At 35.0% G+C, this 21,902-nt stretch overlaps 1 protein-coding gene across 1 annotated transcript in view; it reads right to left on the reverse strand.

Moving 5' to 3' along the window:
* Window positions 1-10,769: 10,769 nt before the first annotated feature.
* SEMA3C (semaphorin 3C) overlaps window positions 10,770-21,902 on the reverse strand; it is a 181,337-nt gene continuing 170,204 nt past the window's right edge. The window contains exons 16-18 of the mRNA XM_032276442.1: window positions 19,212-19,279; window positions 16,930-17,060; window positions 10,770-13,555 (exon numbers count right to left, since the gene is read on the reverse strand). Coding sequence (XP_032132333.1) covers window positions 13,142-13,555; window positions 16,930-17,060; window positions 19,212-19,279 — 613 coding nt within the window. The 3' untranslated portion in view covers window positions 10,770-13,141. The remainder of the gene's footprint in view (window positions 13,556-16,929; window positions 17,061-19,211; window positions 19,280-21,902) is intronic.

Below are 21,902 nucleotides of genomic sequence, written 5' to 3' on the forward strand. Positions count from 1 at the left end.
CGCAAGTCTGGAGGTGGCGGGGAGCTCAACCAGCAAGCGAGGAGTGAGAGAGTAAGCAAGCCAGGGAGAGGATCTGGGGAACTATGACTTTGTTAAGGTCCAAGGAGGCTATCCTTTAGGCTTTCCTGCGGGGGTTGTTGATTGGCTAGTTTAAAAACAACTGTTTGCAAAGGGTGATCTTATTTACATGATTCTGGTGTTAACCATTAGGGTTTATCATGGGCAACAGCTGTCGGGTATTTTTTTTTTTTCCGTGATTACAATGAGGAACAAGTGGCTATTTGCAAGCAAACACATGGGGAGAGGCTTTTTACAATGCAAAGGTGACAGGGTACAGTTGCATTTCAAACACCTTAAGACAGACCTAAAAATGGATGCCAAGGCAGTAACTATATTAAACAATTTTATGACAATTACTGTTCCACTGCTCTAACCTAACTGTATATTTCACTTCAGATTCCTTTGAGAAGCACCCAGGGCATCAATCAATCAGGTAATTACTTGCCTCTCATCTCCTTCTTCTTAAAAATATCTAAATTCTCAAGGCATCTACATTGACCAACTCATCTCAAAAACTAACAGCAGGGGTTTATTTCATTATTGGCTGCATTCAAATGCATATATACCTGCCTTGATCTCTGCTCCTCCCAAACTTCGACTCTTGGAATCAATCTGCGGATTTTTTTTTTCTGGTATTATTCATATGTTTCCACCCCCAAGCCTATGGAAAAATCCTTCTTCTGCCACATTAACCTTTCAGAATTCTATACTACACAGTCCATTCCAAGCTCCTCCTAAAGCAGAGGCCTCCCCTGATTACTACACTGAAGTCTCCATTCTCTGAAGTTCTGACTACTTAGTGGCATACAACAAAAAGCAGACGTGTTTTTTTCAATCTTAGATAAGCAGCTTGCTAGCTGCAGAAATTCTGAGCTTATTTTCCCATCTGTAAATTTCATAGCAATGTCTACCAAATATCACTGTGGAAAATAGATGTGATAATGAATGAACAGGACTGAAATAACATACTAATACAACAAAGTAGATTTTTCATTGTGTTCTCTTGTGGACGCTGTGATACAGCCTAAATTTTTTAAAAACTGTCATTGAAGTGTCACCTTGTATTATTAAGTACTTTATATTTTCTTTAGCTTCCTTTTGGAGAATAGATATGGTGTTATTCATTTCTTATATGGGAGTACATGGTATAATTTTATTTGCTTGCCTGATAAGTCTTAGTGAGTGTTCTACTTAATGACAATTCTATAGCTATTCAAAGCGATAACTATGCATTTTCTAAAATCTGTATTAGAGTATATAAAATACTGATGTATCTATTCATCAGTATTTTATACTAGATGGAATTTTAGTATTTCAGTATTTTAGACTAGAGGAATTCACTATATACTATCAAAAGGGGAAGGCCCCAAACCAATTCCATGCAAGCTTATTTAGCAATTAAGCACCTGTTGTGGGGCTGGCACTGTTCTAGATATAAGGCATAAAAGGTGATTGAGATATGAAGTTTAGACTCTACCTGTGCTTAAAAAAAAGAAAGAAAGTATTTCAAGGCAGCCCGAAAAGGGATTTTGTGGTTTGACCTATTGAAAATGAAAAACCAGTGCTGACCAACTCAGAACACATTAATCCCGCCCCCTGCTGTTCATTGGCTATAAATTTTTTTGTCTCCACCCAAGCTCTTGGCTTTGGTGGTGGCTATGGTAGGGACAGTGTGGTTTAACTCTTTAAGGAAAGGTAAAGACGTAAATCAACCCTTCCTACTTTTTCCTGTTTACCAAATTCATCTTCCATAAGCATTTTTATTCAAAAGTATCCATACTTACTCCATTCCTGAGAAGGAAATTCAATATATCCCCATTTTCAAAGCCTCAATGCCAGCTTCTGATGAAGCCATCTCAAGAGAGTCCAGAAATCACCTTTTTAGTAACAGCCTTCCTTATTTCCCATGTCAGAGGAAAGCAGTTATCTGCGGTGTGGGGGGTTCCGTCGTGAGGAGTTGGAACACCCCTGGAATCACTTCTTTAATGCTGACCCCAGTGCCCCAATTTAAGATTAATAAAGTGAATTGTGAATTTCACTCTTCTGAAAAAGGATATTTCACCACAAACTCCATTCTCTAAGCTTTCCTTGTTCACTTAGACAGCTTGTTTCTAAATACAGGATAAAAGTGCAGTTATTTCTCCAATAAATAAAATCAGGATTAAGTAACAGCGTCATTAAGGCAGCTGGTCTTCGCAAATACTTGGTGTTAATCATATGGCATTGTATCCTTGGTAAGGTTATTTACTGTGGACTCTCATCCATAAAAGCAGTTTGCATCCTCTGTTGTTTAATGCCGCTGCCCATGTGACCAGCCTGTCTTAATCTTAAAGCATCCACACAGCATGGTCTTTAACCACTCTTCGATTTTCATCTGTGGTTGTTTGGGTTCTCAGTATTGAAACCTATGCCATTTCTTCTTCTGGACATTACTGGGTAATAAATCTCTTGTTCCGACAGTTTCTGCCTGTTGTATAACAGATCCAGCACCACCTCTAAGGCTCTCTTCTGGCCTCTATTTGACCTCTTCTGTTGTTCTTCTTTCCTTCTATACCACACTACTCCTCCAATCCATTCTCGCCCTAGGAGGATAAATACTGTCTTATAGCATGCCTTCCCCTTATTTCAGAAATGCACTCCAGGAGGGAGCTATTGCATATTGTTTATACTTCTGTGTGAATGAAAATCAATACTTAAGTCTACTAGACTTTAAGTCTAAAAGAAAATCTACACTTAAAAAAATATGTTTTGGACTGGTAGTTGATCTTCCTATTTTCTTTATTTCCATTCTTCCTTTCAAAAGGCCTCTAAAATACAGACAGAAATATGTTATGTTGGATGTAAATTGCTCATGTCACATCATTGGCCTCCAATTGTTTTTATAATCCTTAGAATCAAACCTGAACTTCTCACCACGGTCATCAGGAGCCAAGGGACTTGGTTTCTTTACCTTTTGGATCCCACCTCCTCCCTTGTCCTTTGCTCTCTCACTTAGATCCAGCCACCACATGTTTTCTTTTCTTTCCCTCACATCTGCCAGAATTGCTTTTACCCTGAAGCCTTTTACTGGCTTGTCCCTCTGTCTGGAATTCTCTCTTTCCTCATTTTGACTCCCTTACCTGTCTTTAATTTTCTTCATAGCACTTTTCTGAACCTAATCTATTACATAATTATTTACTTGATTCTGTTAAATTAAAGAAAAAATACAATTTATAACTTTCAGAAAGCAAAAAAGGATACTTTATTTCTCATGAAGGATTGCAGCCTGCAGAGTGGCCATTCTGAAAGGGCGGGAAGGATAGCCTCCAGCCAGAAGTCAGAATAAGATACTTCCATGGAGGGGCAAAGGGAACAGGAATTTATGCCAAGTATCTAGTTTCAGAAGACTGAAACTGTACCCTTACGTTTTACCACATACAAAAATCAACTCAAGATGGATTAAAGACTTAAACATAAAACCTAAAACTACAAAAATCCCAGAAGAAAATCTAGGAAACACCATTCTGGACATTGGCTCAGTCAAAGGCTTCATGATGAAGACTCCAGAAGCAACTGCAACAAAAACAAAAATTGACAAGTGGAACTTAATTAAACTAAAGAACTTCTGCACAGCAAAGGAAACTACCAACAGCGTAAACAGAAAATCTACAGAATAGGTGAAAATATTTGCAAACCATGCATCCAACAAAGGTCAAATAGCCATAATCTATAAGGAACTCAAGCAAATCAACAATCAAATACCAAACAACCGCATTTAAAAATGGGCAAAAGACATGAACAGTCACTTCTCCAAGGAATACATACATGTGGCTAACAAGCATATAAAACAAAATACTCAGCGTCACTAATCATTAGGGAAATACAAATCAAAAACACAATGAATTACCATCTCACACCAGTCAGAATGGCAATTATTAAAAATTCAGAAAACAACAGATGCTGGGGAGCTTGTGGAGAAAAGGGAATGCTTATCCACTGTTGGTGGGAATGTAAGTCAGTTCAGCCCTTGTGAAAGTGGTTTGGAGATTTCTCAAAGAACCTACAACAGAACTACCATTCAGCCCACAATCCCTTACTGGTTATATACCCAAAGAAAAATAAACCATTCTACCAAAAAGACACATGCACTTATATGTTCATTGCAGTACTATTCACAATAGCAAAGACATGGAATCAACCTAGATGCCCATCGATGGTGGACTGGATAAAAATAGTGGTTACATAACACGACAGAATACAATACAGCTGTAAAAAAAGAGATCATGGCTTTTGTAGCAACATGGATAGAGCTGGAAGTCATTACCCTAAGTGAATTAATGCAGGAACAGAAAACCAAATCATGTTCTCATAAGTGGAAGCTAAACATTCAGTAAACATTGACCCAAATAAAGGAACACTCGACACTGGGGTCTATTTGAGGGGGGAAGGTGGAAGGAGGATAAGGATTGAAAACTGACCTATAGGGTACTATACTGGTTACTTGGGTATGAAAATTATTCGTACACCAAATCTCCACAGCACACAATTTAGTCATATAACAAATCTGCACTTGTACCCCTCTAAATAAAAGTTGGAAAGAAAAAAAGGAATGTATGCCAAGTAAGGTGGCCAAATATACATATTCAATAAGCTATGGAAGGAGCCATGAATACATGAAGGAGAAAGGTGAACATGTGCAATTGAGCTTCCTGCTCCTCCATGCTCATAAAAAAACGGTGATGAAAAGGTGGAATTTTTGGCCTTCTGACATCAAAGTATGAAGCAGAGGACACATGCTCTGTTGACCCACCAGAACCACGCCATGATTGTGGCCTCTTAATCAGGCAAAACAAAAGAGAGGCGGCATCAGGTAGTTGGTTAATATCAATGGTGGAGTTATTTAAAAGGGTCGGTTCCTGTTTATCCCTTAGGGTAGAAAGGCTAATCGTAGTTAGTGAGGGAGGGGCCTAACACCCCCATCCCATCATGACTCAGCATTTCATTTTCAAGGTTACTCTGGGGTCCCCTAGGTCAAGAGATGGTCTGTTTAATCAGTTGCAGGGTTTAGGATTTTATTTCTCATTTCTTTATTTTCTTCTCCTTTAGAAAGGAGACCTCACAACAGTAGGGACTTCACTTTGTTCCCTGCTACGACCTCAGTGACTGAAATACTGCCAGGCACAAAGGAAATGCTAAATGAATATCTGATGAAATCATGAATAAATGGTATTTCCAAAATCAGAGGCATGGTAAAAAACACACCCAACATTTATCTGATATTCATGTTATGTCAGGAAAGTTTTAAGCACTTTACATGGATTATCTCAATTAATCTTGACAGTAGTCCCATGAGATTGATATTATGATAATGATCTCAGGCTTGTAAAACTAGGAAGCACTAAGAAAGCAAGACAAAGCAAGGTGTTCTGACTTCACGGCCTGAGCTGGATGCTACCTAGAGTCCTAGAAATCCTATTTCAAAGGCTGCTGAAATAGAATTTGTCCAAATGATCTGACTTTCCTAATAGATGTTCCTGAGGGGACTCACTCCTGATAATGAAGTATGGAAGATGCATAAAGTTTGTAGCCAGACTCTGCTTTTCACGTTTTTTGGCCTTTAGGAAGTTATTAAACTCTGGGAAAGTCTCCGAATGATTCCAACCCTCATTTGTAAAATAGATTAATAGCATATACTTCAGAAGATCCGGTGAAGGAAGATATTATGTATAGCATGTGTTTTTACATAGAAATGCTCAGTAAATGGCTATCTTTGACGAGAATGATGGTGGAATTTGTGATGGCGCCGTGACTGCTGCAGATGAGAGGTGCATAGCCCAGTGGCTAGCCTCTCTACCAGTATGATTTTGACATGCTTGATCATGCCTGAGGAGTGGCCAGGATAGAACTGACAGGAGGCCATGGTATAGGGTATCGAGGGGTCTTAGGAAAAGCCAGGCTCCTGATGTGTTGGATGACAGCTGACATCCCAGATGAGTAGGTCTAAGCTCCAGGTAGTCACTCCAAGGTTCCTAGGCAGATGGAGAAGGAATTCAGCTTGAGGAAGGAGTGAGTCAAGGGCCTGATTTTGGTTTGGAAAAAAAAAAAAGCAAGACCCGCAAGGTTCATGTCCTGATAACAATTATCAGGTTATCTGCCTGCCATTGCTAAGGGGATAAGGAAATAGGAGCAATAATAAAGATAGCAAATGGTCGCTGGAACTTCTGGATGAGCTGAGGGGCTTTGTAAAGCAATTAAACTAATAATAATATCTTAATCAGGTGGCAGGTATGTTAGAAACATTTATAAATATAATTTTACCCTCACAACAACCATATGAAGGGAATAATATTATTATCCCAATTTTTCAGTTTAGGACCCCAACAGGCACAGAGAGGTTAAGTAACTTTCCCAAGGAACTCAGCAAGTGGCTGCTGGGAGTCTGTATAAGTAGAAGAAAGAAAGGATTACCCTGGAAAAACCAAGAAGATGGCCTCATTGAGCCAGAGCCCAAGAAAGGCACAGCTGGAGATACTGGTACAAGTATTGAGAAGAATGATGATGATATTCAAATCTTTCCTTTGAATAAAATTATGAGAAGCTAATCATATTGTCAACTCACTGATTAAAATAAAATAACATTTGACGATGATGCTGTGAGATACAGCCTTCAAAAGATATTTAAGTATTTGAACAACAGCTTTTTTTTTTTTTTTTTGAGATGGAGTCTTGCTCTGTTGCCCAGGCTAGACTGCAGTGGCATGATCACAGCTAAATGCAACCTCCACCTCACAGCTTCAAGTGATTCTCCTGCCTCAGCCTCCCAAGTAGCTGGATTACAGGTGCCTGCCACGGCGCCTGGCTAATTTTTGTATGTATTTATTTATTTTTTAGTAAAGATGGGGTTTCACCATGTTGGCCAGGCTGGTCTCGAACTCCTGACCTCATGATCCAACTGCCTCAGCTTCCTAAAGTGCTGGGATTACAGGAGTGAGCCACTGAGCCTGGCCCACATTCTTAAATAAGAATTAAATATACATATTTTTGTTACACGTATGTGTGATAGTAATCAATAAAAGACCTTAAAATATTAGATTTTCTGTATCAGGATAAAAATTTTTGAAGAAAGCAGAATAAAAATGTGAATAAGAAGAAACAGAAATAATATAACATTTCTGGCTACTAAAAAATGGTTAAAATTTGATTTTTTTATTTTAAAATATGTTGGGCCGGGCGCGGTGGCTCAAGCCTGTAATCCCAGCACTTTGGGAGGCTGAGGCGGGTGGATCATGAGGTCAAGAGATCGAGACCATCCTGGTCAACACGGTGAAACCCCGTCTCTACTAAAAATACAAAAAATTAGCTGGGCATGGTGGCGCGTGCCTGTAATCCCAGCTACTCGGGAGGCTGAGGCAGGAGAATTGCCTGAACCCAGGAGGCGGAGGTTGCAGTGAGCTGAGATCGTGCCATTGCACTGCAGCCTGGGTAACAAGAGCGAAACTCCGTCCCAAAAAAAAAAAAAAAATATATGATGTTGGGTACAAAATTCCTGTAATATTTTGATTTCATTTTGGTCATTTAAAAAGAGATGTAACTATGTTATTTTAAAAGTTTGAAATTGACTTTATACTGAAAGTTATATGCTTTTCAACTACTTACACATATAATAAGAAAGTTTTTAATTTAAACGTGATTTAGTGGCTATATAACTATTTAAAATTCTCTTTGAAGTACTTGAGTGACAAAGTCTGAAATCTATTGTTCAAGCTCATGGGTCATATTTAATGGATAACCCTTGTTCCAGAGAACCAAGGCAATGAAAAGTGAGTTGGTGGAGGTGGATGGTAAGAATATAGGGATTTGTGGGTTCTATGTTTCTACCTCACTTCTGGGTTTGTGTCCTGGGTAGGTACAAGATCTCTGAGAGGCGAACAATTTTTTTGCCTTGAAGAGGCTCAAATTGTCTCCCAGAAATGGTGGAGGAATAGCAGAAAAATTCCTATTCCCCTAGAGCGTGTTTGGACATAGCGGAAAGCTCACTTGCCCTGAACAGACTTTGTACCAGAAACAAAAGACAGCATAGAAGACCTTTGTGAACTGTGACAAAGTTAAATAGAAAAACTGATGTTATCATAGATACCAGTATGAATAAATGACATGAAATATCAATTGAACTATGTAGATGCAATCTGATGAAAAAGAGACAAATGCTTAAATGAAGGAAATGGTTTTGCTCTCCTGACTGAAAAATAATAGCATATGCTGGAAGAACTTCACATATATTATTATTATTATATTATTCTCACAACATAACTACTACATGGGATAGATATTGTTATAATTCCAATTTTAGAGTAAGTGACAATTCATCAGGAGGGATTAAATAACTTTTCCAGGTTATATAATTTATAAGTGGAATGGGATCCTGAAGCAGAAATTGAGGCTCATTTTGGAATAATGAATACATTGAATATGGCTGGGTTGTGAATTTGTGGGTATGTAATCTATATATACACATATACATATACATGTGTACATAAAAACATCACTGGGATTCTGCTGAACATGCCAGGCTGGTGTGGCTTGGGTAGCATCTCCATTTTATTGTTTTCTGTGGTCTGATTTTTCCTATTCATGAGACAAGCTGATTGTCAACATAGAACCACAGCTTACAACAATTCCAGTTCACATCAACTCAAAAGAAGGTAATTTACAGGTCTAATTTCTCTGTTTGACTATTCATGATTTGTCAGAGAAGTGAAGATGATTATGGTTTATCCCCAGAATCAGTAACAAAGGAAAAAATTAAAACATGCAACTTATTTCTCTTCTTTTGAAAAGTCCTAAGAAACTGAGAAATTCTTCTGATGAGCCAAGGATAATTTGTATATTGAAAAATATCCAGAGAAACAACAGGAATAACTTTTTTCATAATTCTTCTTCTATCAGATATTCATTTTACCTTGCAAAAATAATTATGTTTCTGATCTCAGAAAATATTTGAGTGACTTTTCTGTGAATAATTCGGAGGGAAAAAAAACCACTAAAGGAATAGAACTTCACCCAGGTTTTGTACTTGAGGTTGAAAGGTAACCTCAAATAAACAGTTTTACTGTGTTTGTTATAATGTCATTCTTTAATAGCACTTTATGTAAGTAACACTCAAGCATGGCAACATAATAGCCCTGAGAAATACACAATTTAAACTATGTGGAAAGTAGTATTTTATGAGGTGAATAGACAAATACATTAGAGTCCTAAGAATGAAGATGGCATTAAAAAAACAAAAGTCTTGCAGCTAGTTCTTCCAACTCTCAATACGTGTATACTATGAAGGTAACATTGTTATGAAATCATAAATATTAAAATGTATACCAGAGGTCCCTTCAGAAAAAACAACTTATTGACAATGGATTTCACCAATTGGCAGGCATGCCAGTACAATTTGTTGTGGTTTGCTTTAATTTTGCAGAGGGGCCTGCATTCTGGTGCAAAAGGTGGTTGGCTGAAAGGATAGTAGGATAACACTTAAGAAAAAAAATTCCACAGTAATCTACAGCTTTGTCATCACGCATGGAATTCAATAAAATTCTTGATGTCTCTGGTTAAATAAACATTTTTTCTTACTTAGTCTGCTTATTTTTTTGTCTAGACTAAAGCTTTTTAACAGGCTGCAAAACAAGTTGAATGTTTCTCTTGACTTTAGCTAGCAGAATACTTGTAGGAAACAGTCATCATTTCCTTAAAAATTTTTCACTTAGGTAAAAGACATAAATCATCAGAAGTACATTAAAATTATAAGAAACACATCAAACATTTTAAAACTAAGGTTAAGTTGAACTATAAGCAAGGGAGATAATGAGAAATAATGAAGCAATTAGGGAATAGCGCAGAATCATTAAGTCAGAAGATCAGTTAAGACAACCTTTAATTTTTGTGGTTTCCTTTTTCTTCCCTGACATTATTAAAGATTGAAAGCCTAGAGGTAGAAGAAAGCTGTAATAGGTCTGCCATTCAAACATATTAACTGTATTATGAGTAGATACCTGTGGCTTCTTTCCTCTAGTTTATTAAAGGCTCATTTTTCCTGGTAAGTTGTTACCTGACCCAATGATTGCAGTTTCCCCACCTAGAGCATTGACATTTAACTTGACACAGAACACAACTGAAACATTCCTTCCTGTTCTAGCAAAACGATGCCTTCTAAATAAGGCAATGTTAAGACATTTATTGAATACTTACCATGGAAAATGTTCTGCCCTAATGCTTTACTGGTATGAACTTGTATAGAAAAGGAAGGCAGAGAGAATTTTAAAACCTTCCAAGAATAAGACAGTTAGCTTGGATTCAAATTCAAGCAATCTGGCTCCAGACCATGCATCCCTAAACTATATTTTTTCCAGTGTAGACACAACATACTCTGAATAAATATCAATAGATGTAAATGGATGTACAATATTAGGGAGAAAACAAATATGTATTTGTTTGGAAGTATACACAGAAAAGTGATGATACTGGATGTCTTTTGGGTTGGCACTTGACTAAATGAGACCTATTGGTACTGGGAGAGCTTTACATGTGTATCTTTCTGAAATTTAAATTTTGAAATATGTAGATGTATTAACTTCACAAAAATGGATAAAGAAATCTTTAAAAATCATATGAATTCAGTAGATTCTGTCATGTTAACAAGTAAGTTAACCCTACATTAAAAATAAGAGCTGGAAACATCCTTGGGGTATTCAGCATGTTTTATTTTGCCAGGCCAATGATTTCATCAATATCCCATTAAACTTTAGTGTGACAACTACATTTAGTTTGTTTTCTTACACAGAGTGAACATTCACTATTCACCATTATGACAGTTTCATCATGCTAAAATCTATTCATAAATGTACACTTTGGAAAAAAAGTGTATTTCTAGAAAATTTTATGTACAATACGAATGGAAAAGATATTAAGTCACAGGACTGTCAAACTACACAAAATAAAACCAAACAACCACCAACAGTGTACCTTAAGAACATTTTTGAAAAAAATTTTCTTTTACATTCAGCAGTTATGTTCATGAAGAATTTCTACATTTTAAAAAGTAATAAAAGTATACACAATTTAATCATTGTGAAAATAGAATTAAATAGCACAAATATAGTATAAATCTAAATACCCTTATTGTCTATCAGTCTGGGCTTATGTGAAACAAAGGGAATTGTGACTCTAAAACAATTTCACTTTTAACTTTGGACACAGAATAGATTGGCCATAAACACATGGCCAATCTATTGGAAGATGGTTTTGGCTTTACATTGACACATTTCTATGTAGAGGAGAAATGAAGTTTAATTATACCTTTTAATCAGGCAAACCATTATAATAAACTACTTTAGAAATTACTTTAAAGTTATATATATTTGGAACAACAGCGTTTTTTTAAAAAATGAAGTTTGGTGTTATGTTATGCATTTTAACTATTTTTGTCATATTGAGGCCTCCTCATATATTATCATAATTTACCACAATTTAAATAATGAATCATATTCTGATATTCTGATCAATGATCACATTCATCTTGGCAATTTAGTTTTTGAAGTTTTATACTATATAACTTAAAAAGGCCATAATCTACTTTAATTACCTTCATCATAGAATATTAAGTATAAATAAAATTTTTATACAAGATTTGGATTAGGTAGGTGGTACAATATCTGTTTTCACCTGGAAGCATGAAAATGTCTTAAAAAGTAAATAAAAAAGTAAAATCAGTGTTTTAAAAATATATATGAGAACATGAATAATTTTTTCACATTTTTTCATCTAATTTTCATTTGGAGAAAATAAATTTATTATGAAATTATTCTAATAAAATTATTCAAACATACAATTAGGAGATAATTATTTTGTTCATCACAAAACTTACGTTTACACTTAGAGACCAGTGAATATATGTACCATTACCTTTCAAAAGAATGTCTCCTCATACTGTTTTTTTACTTTGTAGACATAATGAGCATCTTGCCATCACACTGAAAAGATCACAAATTATATAGTGTTGACTTAAAAATTAGCATAATATCTGAGAATTTTTTTAATAAATAGGAGAATTAATCATTGAATTTGAATACTGAAGTTGAAAACTAGCCACATTTGTTATAAATTCCTCTTAAAAAAGTAGTCATTTCTACTTTGATTTTTTTCTTTTTCATGATTTCACCCCTCATATAGAAGTTTGATACTTCAAAATTTTTTCTTCTTATATAATTTAATTTGTCATACAGACTAGGAAATAAGAGGAACAGTAATAACTGAACAGTGTAAGCTTATATTCTTTGAGTCTAAAATAAATTAAATATCTTCCAAAAAAAAAAGATAGTGCTTTTGTTTGGAAGGTGATAACAGAAGAAAACCAAACTGCTTCACTGATATAACTTCCATCAAATATCTTCATGGGGTAGGTTATTGATTTTTATCTTCCTGCATAAGAAAACAAAGGTCAATAACAGATAGCAGTAACAGATCATTTTTACAGTCTTAAAAAAAAAAACATATTTCACTGGAACCATATAAATTCATCATTTTCTCTCTATGAATCACTCATGTTTTTATACAACTTTTAGAATCCTTCTTCCTTTTCTTTTCTATTTCTTTTGATAGCCATTCTGTCATATGCATTTATGACTTTTACTATGTAAAAGCTGTGATTTGGAAATTGTCTTCATATCTAAAATCATTGACAATTAGAAATCTAAAGCCCCAAAGCAGGAAAGGAGTACCACAGGGATATGGCCCTCATTCAGTTGAGGGGTACAACAATCTAGTTTTGTAGCCACCATATCGATTTTGAAAAAAAGGTAAATAAAGATATAAATAAAATCTGGGTTAAGTTAAATATTTATATGCACCATGAGGACCATGACATGTCTAGTGCTAGTCACTATCATACAAGAAAATGCATGCTCATTTCAGTTCATGTAAAACTCACTTTAGGAGTGACTAATCACCTTTTTCAGTAATTTCCATCATTAAAGCACAAGATTCTTTGCTCAAAATTTGATCATTGAAGAGAGAGCATTTGTTAATAGAAGCATAAAACCCACATAAGAAAATATTATGACTCTGGCAACTGATTCCTCCTGTTTCTACTTTTCCGGCTATTGATGAGAGCCTTTAACTTGCCATAGTCCCCTCTCATTTTCTGTGATTCATCCCCCTGCTGATGTTGCTGCCGAGTGTCTTTGCAGTACTGGTTAATCATCTGCATTTCGGAGTGGCTGAATGCTCCCATAATGTCCTTTGGGTGAAAGGGTAAAGCCCTCACAGAGCTGGCCCAGGTCCATGGGGACCATTTGTCTGATACGACAGCCACCATCTCTGAATCTAAAACTTTGAAGTTGATCTTGGCTATGGTCTGCTTGAAACTATTTTCTGTAGCAATGCAGTGATAAAGTCCTTGGTCAGAACCCTGAACAGAGCGGATCAGGAGTCCCTGTGAAGTGGCTATGATTCGTTCATTCAGCTTAACCTAAAAGAGAGAGACATTAAAGTTACTGAAACTTAACATTATATTTCCTTAGATTATGACCAACATATACAGTATAGTCTCAACTTGCACAGATTTGGGGAAAAAGTATTGATTACCGCTTAATATCCTTCTCAGTGGACACAAAATTTTGGTTAGTTTCATGGCCTTTTTTAAAAAAAACACATGGGAGATCTTATCACATTGTCACAGGTGTATTGAATCTAATAAAGAGAGGGTGAAGATATTATCCACATTGTCAAAAATAGCTTAAAGTGCTTTACCCAGGATAGAAGTCTCTCCATATATGAGCACAAAATTGTGGTTGCCTTTGAAATTGGAATCACAGTCAATATATATATGTGAAACTTATAGATGCTTTAAAATATCTATTCCATCCTGGTGTTCTAGTCTTCAGTAGTAAAAACGTGAAGCCACAATTAAAAGGTGAATGTTATCTTTCTGTTTAAATGAATTAATGTTCTTCTAAATAAAAAATACATAAGCAGAGGCAGAATTTTGAACATCATCAAGGGCCTTTTCCAATTATCCCACAATAAACAATGTCCAAAAATTAGCTGAAATGTCATCATCCTTTAAGTCCTCTATGTGGTTTTACTTTACAAGGAAAAGTAATAAAAAGCTATGAATTAATATTTAATTACTTTATACGCTTTACTGGAAAAAAAAGATTGTTTACTGGGAATCAGCTAAATGCCTGAAACCTTCCTTACAGTTCCACCTATAGTATTGCCAATGAATAGATAAAAACCTAATTGGTAAGAAGTTCTTTGACATATATACTCTAGAAAAATCTTTCGTTGAAGAAAAAAGAAATTTGACGAAAATCAAAATTAGATAATGCATGTTATATGTTTTCCTAAATGATAAAGTTCTGTGCAAACAGACAAGGCGTTATTCATAATATCTAAATCAAAGATCAATTGGTTTGTGCACAAAAAAGCACAAAAAGGCAAGTAGAGTATTAAAAGACAGATAATAGGGCAGAACTAGAAAAGAGAGAATCACTTCAAGGAAGGAAACAAAATTTTGACATTAACTAAATTTACTAAGTTTAAGTGTTCCTCGAAAATAAATAATGTACAAATACATTCAGAAACTGAAGAAAAAAATTTACCCTATTTGTGCAAAATTGGGAAAATATTTTGAGTCCAATATGGTAAACCCATTAAACATGTATATAATATTTGGCACAACTTTATTTTAGGACTTTATCTAGAATATATACTTTCCCATGTGTGCAGGTATTTTTGATAAAAGGAAAACAAGAAGGTACGTAATAAGTAGATGGCTTAAAAAAAAAAAAACAACACCACCAACACCTCAGGTATATTTATACAGTGGAATACTATGCAGCCAGGAAGTTAGGAGGTAGAATCATATGTACTGATACTGAAGTGAGGTCTGTGTGTTGTGTGTATGTGTGGAGGGGAGGAAAACTATAGAATATATTTGGAGGAATATATAACTCTTGGTAACCTTCCTCTGGGCAGTGGGAATAAGAACTGAATAAGTGTTACTCCATAAGTATTAGTATTATTCAATAGATATTAAAAGTGGGAATAAGAATTGAAGTGGAGGAGGGCTTTCAGTTTTCACTTTATGCTACTTAGTGTGAACTATGTGCCTTTGCTCTGTGAGCTTTTATCATTTGTCTCACTTTAAAAAATGGTTAATATTTACACAGTAATATAAGTGAGAAGCATGTTTTCTTAAAATAGAACACATTAGGATAAGTTTAGTAAAATATTAATAGTTTAAGAATAAGTAAAATTGTACTCTTCTTAAATTCTGAACAAAACAGAGACTTTCCTACCTGTGTTAAAGTTAGTTATTGCAATATTAAATTATTACATGTCTTTGAGATTAGAAAAAAGTCAAAATAGTAATATTTGAGCCTCCATATTCTTGAGCATTCTAAAATAGAACTTGAGAAATATTACGAGAGAATAAATCCTTAACACATTCCATTTAAAATTTTACTATTAATTTCTATGGCACATACTAAACATATATATATATATATTTTAAATCAAAGAAGTTATATTCACTTATATATTATTCTACTGAACGTTCTACTGAATAAAAGAAAATGACATTATACATATTAGTTGATCCCTGTTTATCATTTACCCAATTCACACACACACACACACACACACACACACACATACATTTAATTTAATAATTTTCATTATTAAAATATTTCTAAAAGTATTGTTAGCATCATAGACTTTGGAAGAATGATGGGGCTCTGATGTCCACTTAGCTCATCTTTCCCCCACTTAATTAAATTACCTCCTGCAAGTAGTCATCTGCTTATGGTTTAATATTCCAGTAACGAGGGACACACAATTTCCTAAACAGCTCATAATATCTTCGGGTGGAAAAGTCTGAGAGTCAGAAACCATTTTTGCATATAAAACCAACATTTATTTCAGTAATACTTATGCAGTATCTGTGTTCTACAGCTTACTGTAGAACAGTAATGTTTCAATGAATGAATGTTCTTCTAAATAAAAAATACAAAATAAAGTGAGGCAGAAGGCTCCACTTTCCCCTGGGCTCTATCAGACTTCACGATGCATGAATAGTGGTACATTAGACTTCCCTAAGGCTATATATATATACATATATATTTTTAACTTTTCATTTGTCAGGACAACATGACATCAATATTACAAAATTTATTATTTACAATATACCACCCTATGTCATTTTACAATGTCTCCCTTATTTAAAAAAAAAAAAAAAAACAGCTCTTTCCAATCTATGAAAGGTTTCAGTATGTGTCTTGAAAATCTAAGGACTTTTTCCAAATCACTAAATAAAGGCAACAGTCCCATAAACAATGATTCCATATATTACCTAAGCAAAGCACAAGAGTTATCAATAATAAAGCAATGGAAACAGATTACCACACAGCAGAAAAACACTCTTTGTCATGAAGGTTATAGTTCAGTGTAGTTTCTTGCTGAGGAAAATTGAACTTTTCAAAAAAGCCCCCTTTTATCTTGTGAAGCACACAAAGGTGCTGTTGTGTGAAAACCTGGCTTCTGGATTTGCACACATCTTGTTTCTTTTATGAACGTTTCCTCACATCAATACCACCGTCTTAGTGCCCAAGCTCTTGTTTCAATCACCATGTTACAGAGGTGAGCAGGCAGAGAGAATTTCTAATTAATCCATCAATTCTTAGGACAAAGGATTTTAAGGAAAGTGGCACTTGTCATCCAAAGACTTAAAAGATGATCACATGCCTTTCCTTTTTCCTTTGATCTGAGCCTCACCGAGGGACGGTGATTTAATGTTCTTTTCGAAGCTCTGATGGATTGCTGCTGTGCTGCCTTACTCACCTCTTTCCTCCTGTCTTTGTCTTTCTGTAGCAGCCACTTGACAGATGCCTGTGGAGACTTGGGGGCACACTCCAGAAAAGTGGTGTTATTTTTTACTCCGTACTGGACAATTTCAGCTGCATTTCTGTATGCTAACAGGCAAAAATAAAAGGTGAGAAAGATAAAGAAAGAATACAACTGAATTCAGAGCACATTCTCCTGTAAAAATGCTATATAAATGTTTATTTTTATAGAAAGTTGTGAACCACGGCAGCCAGCAAAAAGCAGTGGTAATCATTTAACAAGCAAAGTAGGATATGTTGTTTACCTGTTTTATTTTCGTAAAGGGAAGGAAAGACTGTGAATTACGGCAATGTGGAAAAGAGAATCAGGGTTATTCAATAATTACTCTCCACCAAGGATTATTCTTCATATTAGTTTGTTAACTTAATGACTACAATAATCCTGCCAGATTTTTTCAGCTTTTCACAGCTGAGCAAACTGAGGCTGTGAGTCATGAGGAAACATACTTTAGTGCATGTGCCAGTCATTACCAAAGCTGGGTTTATCCCATTCCTAAAGTTCATACTCAGCGTCCTATAGAGGAAATAGGTAAGCACTGCAAAGGGCAGAAAGTAAGTCTTGGTGGAATGTAGTGGTTGAGAACACTGTCTTTGCAATCAGAGGAACGTACGGTGAAATCCTGACCTTACCACTACTGGCTATAACCTTAGAAAAGTTACTTGATGTCCCTGTGTTTTAGTTTTACTCATCTCTAAAACATCGATTATAGCATTTTTATATAGGTTTCTCAATAAAAGTATTAAATTAGGCAAATCATTTCGTATTGCCATGTCATAGCTTAGACATGTACAGAATCCTCACTAATAAAAGCAGGAATAATAATAGACTCTAGTATGATTTCTTGAGCATTGTGTGAGATAATCATAAAAAAAGCACTTAGCTCAGGTTCTGACACAAAGTCAGCATCAACATTTGTCTGATGTTACCTCCACTGCCATTATTCTTACCACTGTGACAACTACTACTATGAATGGGAACTGATACACTTTTATAAAATAGCAAATAGAGAAACGGAAACTTGAACCTCAACTAGATGTATGGAGGAAGTAAGCAAAATCTGTCTTCATTTGCTCTTTGCAGTTAGACTAGTTAGTAAAAAGAACGTCATGTTTTATTAAAGGAAAGTGCAGACTGAATAGCAGATTCAAAAGGATTAGAAATAGGAGTCTCCCTGTTAATTTTTGATACGGCACATCTGTAGCACCTTGGTGAGTCACAAGGAAGGTCTGCTTGGAAATACTTCTATTCGGCGGGATTGTGGCAGGTAAAGTATTGTAACATGGTAACTCCATGTCAGAATGGGAAGGAAGGATAGTATAACTGAAGGACACAAGGCAGGATTGTCAACAGGCACTGTAGTACCTCCACATTCATGGCAGAATTATTCACTTAGCCAAAAGTGTCTAGTGATAGATGAATGGATAAACAAAATGTGGCTTACATATATACGTACATACACATACACACTATATATATGCACACATGACAAAATATAATTCAGCCTTAAACATGAAGAAAATTGTGACATGTTACACAGTATGAATGGACCTTGAAGACTTTAGGGTAAGTGAAACAAGCCAGTCACAAAAGGACAAATACTGTATAGTTCCACTTATATATGGTATCTAGAGTAGTTGAATTCATGAGAAATTCATATAAAAGTAGGATGGTGGTTTCTATGGGCTGGAGGGAAGAGGGAATGGTTAGGTGGTATTTAATGGGGATAGTTTCAGTTGGGGAAGATGAGAAATAGCCAAACATGCTGGCAGTATGTCACACAATAATGTAAATCTACTTAACGCCACAGAACTGTAAGCTTTAAAATGGTTAAAACAGTAAATTTTATGTTATGTACATTTACTGCAGTAAAAAAGTGCTGTTCTAAGGGTTCTTCAGTGGTAAATCTTTAAAAGCAAAGTAAGTTTTCTTCAGAAAGAAAATAGTAGCTAAGTAAACCTGTAATCATAATCTGCGTGAAAGACCTAGCAGCTAACATACTTGAAGTACATGTGTTCCCAGACATTTGTTTTTCACAATTCTCAGTATGCATACAAAAAACATTTAATGTTTAATTAACATACATGAATACCCAAAATTGTGATAATAAATATTTCTTGGAAATGAAAGGCTTGAATCTATGACAATGTTTCCCCTCACTGAAATGTGATATGGGGCATTGCTACTGTTAACTGAGACTGGCCATTGCTCACTTTTAATACCTTTTAGATTAAATCCTCTGCATTGAGTCAGTGGGTTTCCATGTCTCACATCTTGTCTTCGGCTCCTCCTGTAAGTGCAGAAATACATAAAAGTGACTGAGAATTATCACTGCCAATTATATCACACTAAAAATATTCTAATTTTAAACTTTGCGTTCTTTTATTACTAAGCTTTCATAAAAATTTCAAAAAGAGTTCTGATTGATATAGCTATCTCATATTTCTTATTCAATTCATCAGTGATGGGGGGGTACTTACCTTTGCTTTTCAATCTGAGTAAGTTTTCCTATCTACCATTCATGATAGAATAGCTATGAATCTCCTATTACATGCATATCCTGAGTAAATACTACATTCTCTAATTAATAGTGTAAATTTTTAGTTCAGAGAAATTTAGCCTACATTTTCTCAAATAATAACCTCTAAATATAAACTCACTAGCATTTCTCTTTTTAGAATAATTTGTCTTAAATAAACATAATTGTTTCTTACAAAAGTCAATGTTTTCTGTTTCTAGATATAGTAAAACTTTACTGAAACAAGTGATAGAGATATAAAAAAATAGGGACTTTTAATAAAAAGTTAATTTCATTTACTAGAATAAGCATGTTGTCCTCAACATTTTATCTGGGAAATTTCAAGTCTACAGAAAAGTAGATATACGAGTAAAATGAACACTGGTATACCTAGATTCACAAATTGTTATATTTTGCCACATTAATGTCTTTCTCTCTCACATACAAGTATATATCACGTATATACTATGGATCCACACCTCGGAAAGCCTTTAGAAAATAAGTTACAGACATGAAATGTTTCACCCATAAGTGCTTTAGCATGCATTTTTCAACAACAAGTAATCTTTCAATATAACAATAACATTATCATACTAAATATGTTGAGATTAACAATATAATTGAATACATATTCTATATCAAAATTTCTCTAGTTGTTCTCAGAATCTCTCTTATGGATTTTAAGTTAACCAGGCTCCAATCAAGGTTCATTCTTTGTATTTAGTTGTTATGTATTATTAATTTAAGCATTTCAAAAATTCAGTTACATTGTTTGCAAACTGGTCATTATTTAAATAAAAGTTTTAAGTTGTACTCAAATTGTTTAATTTCCTGAGTCTTACATTCACTAAGTACTTTACTTTCAATGGTATCATATAGTCTAAGAAATCAAAGTAGAGCAACTGAAATCCTCTGAGCAAGGCATCAATCGCTAATCGTCAGGAGGCTGGTGGCTCATGCCTATAAGCACTTAGGGAGAGGCTAAGGTGGGCGGATCATGAGATTAGGAGTTTGAGACCAGGCTGGTCAACATAATGAAACCCCATCTCTACTAAAAATAGTCCCAGCTGCTTGGGAGGCTGCGACAGGAGAATTGCTTGAACCTGGGAGGCGACGGTTGTGGTGAGCTGAGATAGTGTCACTGCACTCCAGCCTGGGCAACAGAATGAGACTTTTTCCCACCCCTCCCCCCCTAAAAAAGAAAGAAAAAGTCAGAAGAAGGTGACTCTTTAAATATTGTGAATACCAGCCTAAACTGGTTGCTTACTATCAACACTGAGAAGTATAGGTGAGTGAGCATATCACTTAATTGGGTTTAATGCCAAGTCTTTCTTAATACTTTTACTCTTAAAGACAAATGAAAATATTCAGCAGGAACAGACATATTAAAATCACACAGTGGTTATTAAACTTACAAACAGAAGTTAATCTTGAAGTCACTGATAGTGAAGAAAAGCTCATTTTCTAGCTAAAGAAAACAGTCACTACTTCATGTACACAATGGATTGTGTACATTTAGGGTAAAATAGGTATAAAATTTTATTCTACTTAAGTATTCCTTTCCAAAAAAAGTCACATGATCCTTACCAATTATATATTTCTGTACATACACAAACACAAAACAGTGGAAATGTTAGCCACTTTTATCTCAGGAAATATAATTATTATGTTCTATATTCTAGAATAGCTCTCATATCAAGTTTTTACTGCATAACATTTGCTATATTTTGAAGTCCAGCATTATTTTACTACAGCCAGCTTCTAGTATATATTATATGAGCATCATGAGAGAGTTTTCAGCCATCTAGGCAAGCAATATCATTCACAATCGTCCTGTGATCAACACTATGTAATAGTTTACTCATGTATACAAACTCTCAAGCTGGGCAATCTCAATTTGCAATATCACATAGCTTCTAGGCATTTGAGTACTGAAAGAAACATTGTTATGGTTTAGCTTACTATATGAGATCAGCAAGGCAGCCATCTGAGCCTTTTTTATATAGATTCCCTCCAAGGCACTCATATAGCATCACAAAAACATGCTGGTAGGCAGAATAGTGTTGTATTGCAAGTAAGATTTGGAATTTGGTTCAAGTTTCCCATGTTTCGTCTATACTAGTACGTTTTTTTTGATAAGCAATGAAATCATTGTTTTACAGAAAATATATCTATTTGAAAATTGAGCTGATTATCTTGTCTTAAAGTTTCTAACTACTTGTCTGAATCCAGAACAAATAATGTTAGAGACTATACTGCAATATTTGATACAAATCCACAAATATTTAAGATACTTGAGAATGAAAATGGAAAAATAAATGCCTTCACTGTTTACTATAGTTTTGTCTTTTTTTTTTTTTTTTTTGACAGAGGTTTGCTCTTGTTGCCCAGGCTG

This window comes from Sapajus apella, unplaced genomic scaffold, assembly GCF_009761245.1.
Source record: "Sapajus apella isolate SASKATOON/1434 unplaced genomic scaffold, GSC_monkey_1.0 scaffold7, whole genome shotgun sequence".
Taxonomy (NCBI): domain Eukaryota; kingdom Metazoa; phylum Chordata; class Mammalia; order Primates; family Cebidae; genus Sapajus; species Sapajus apella.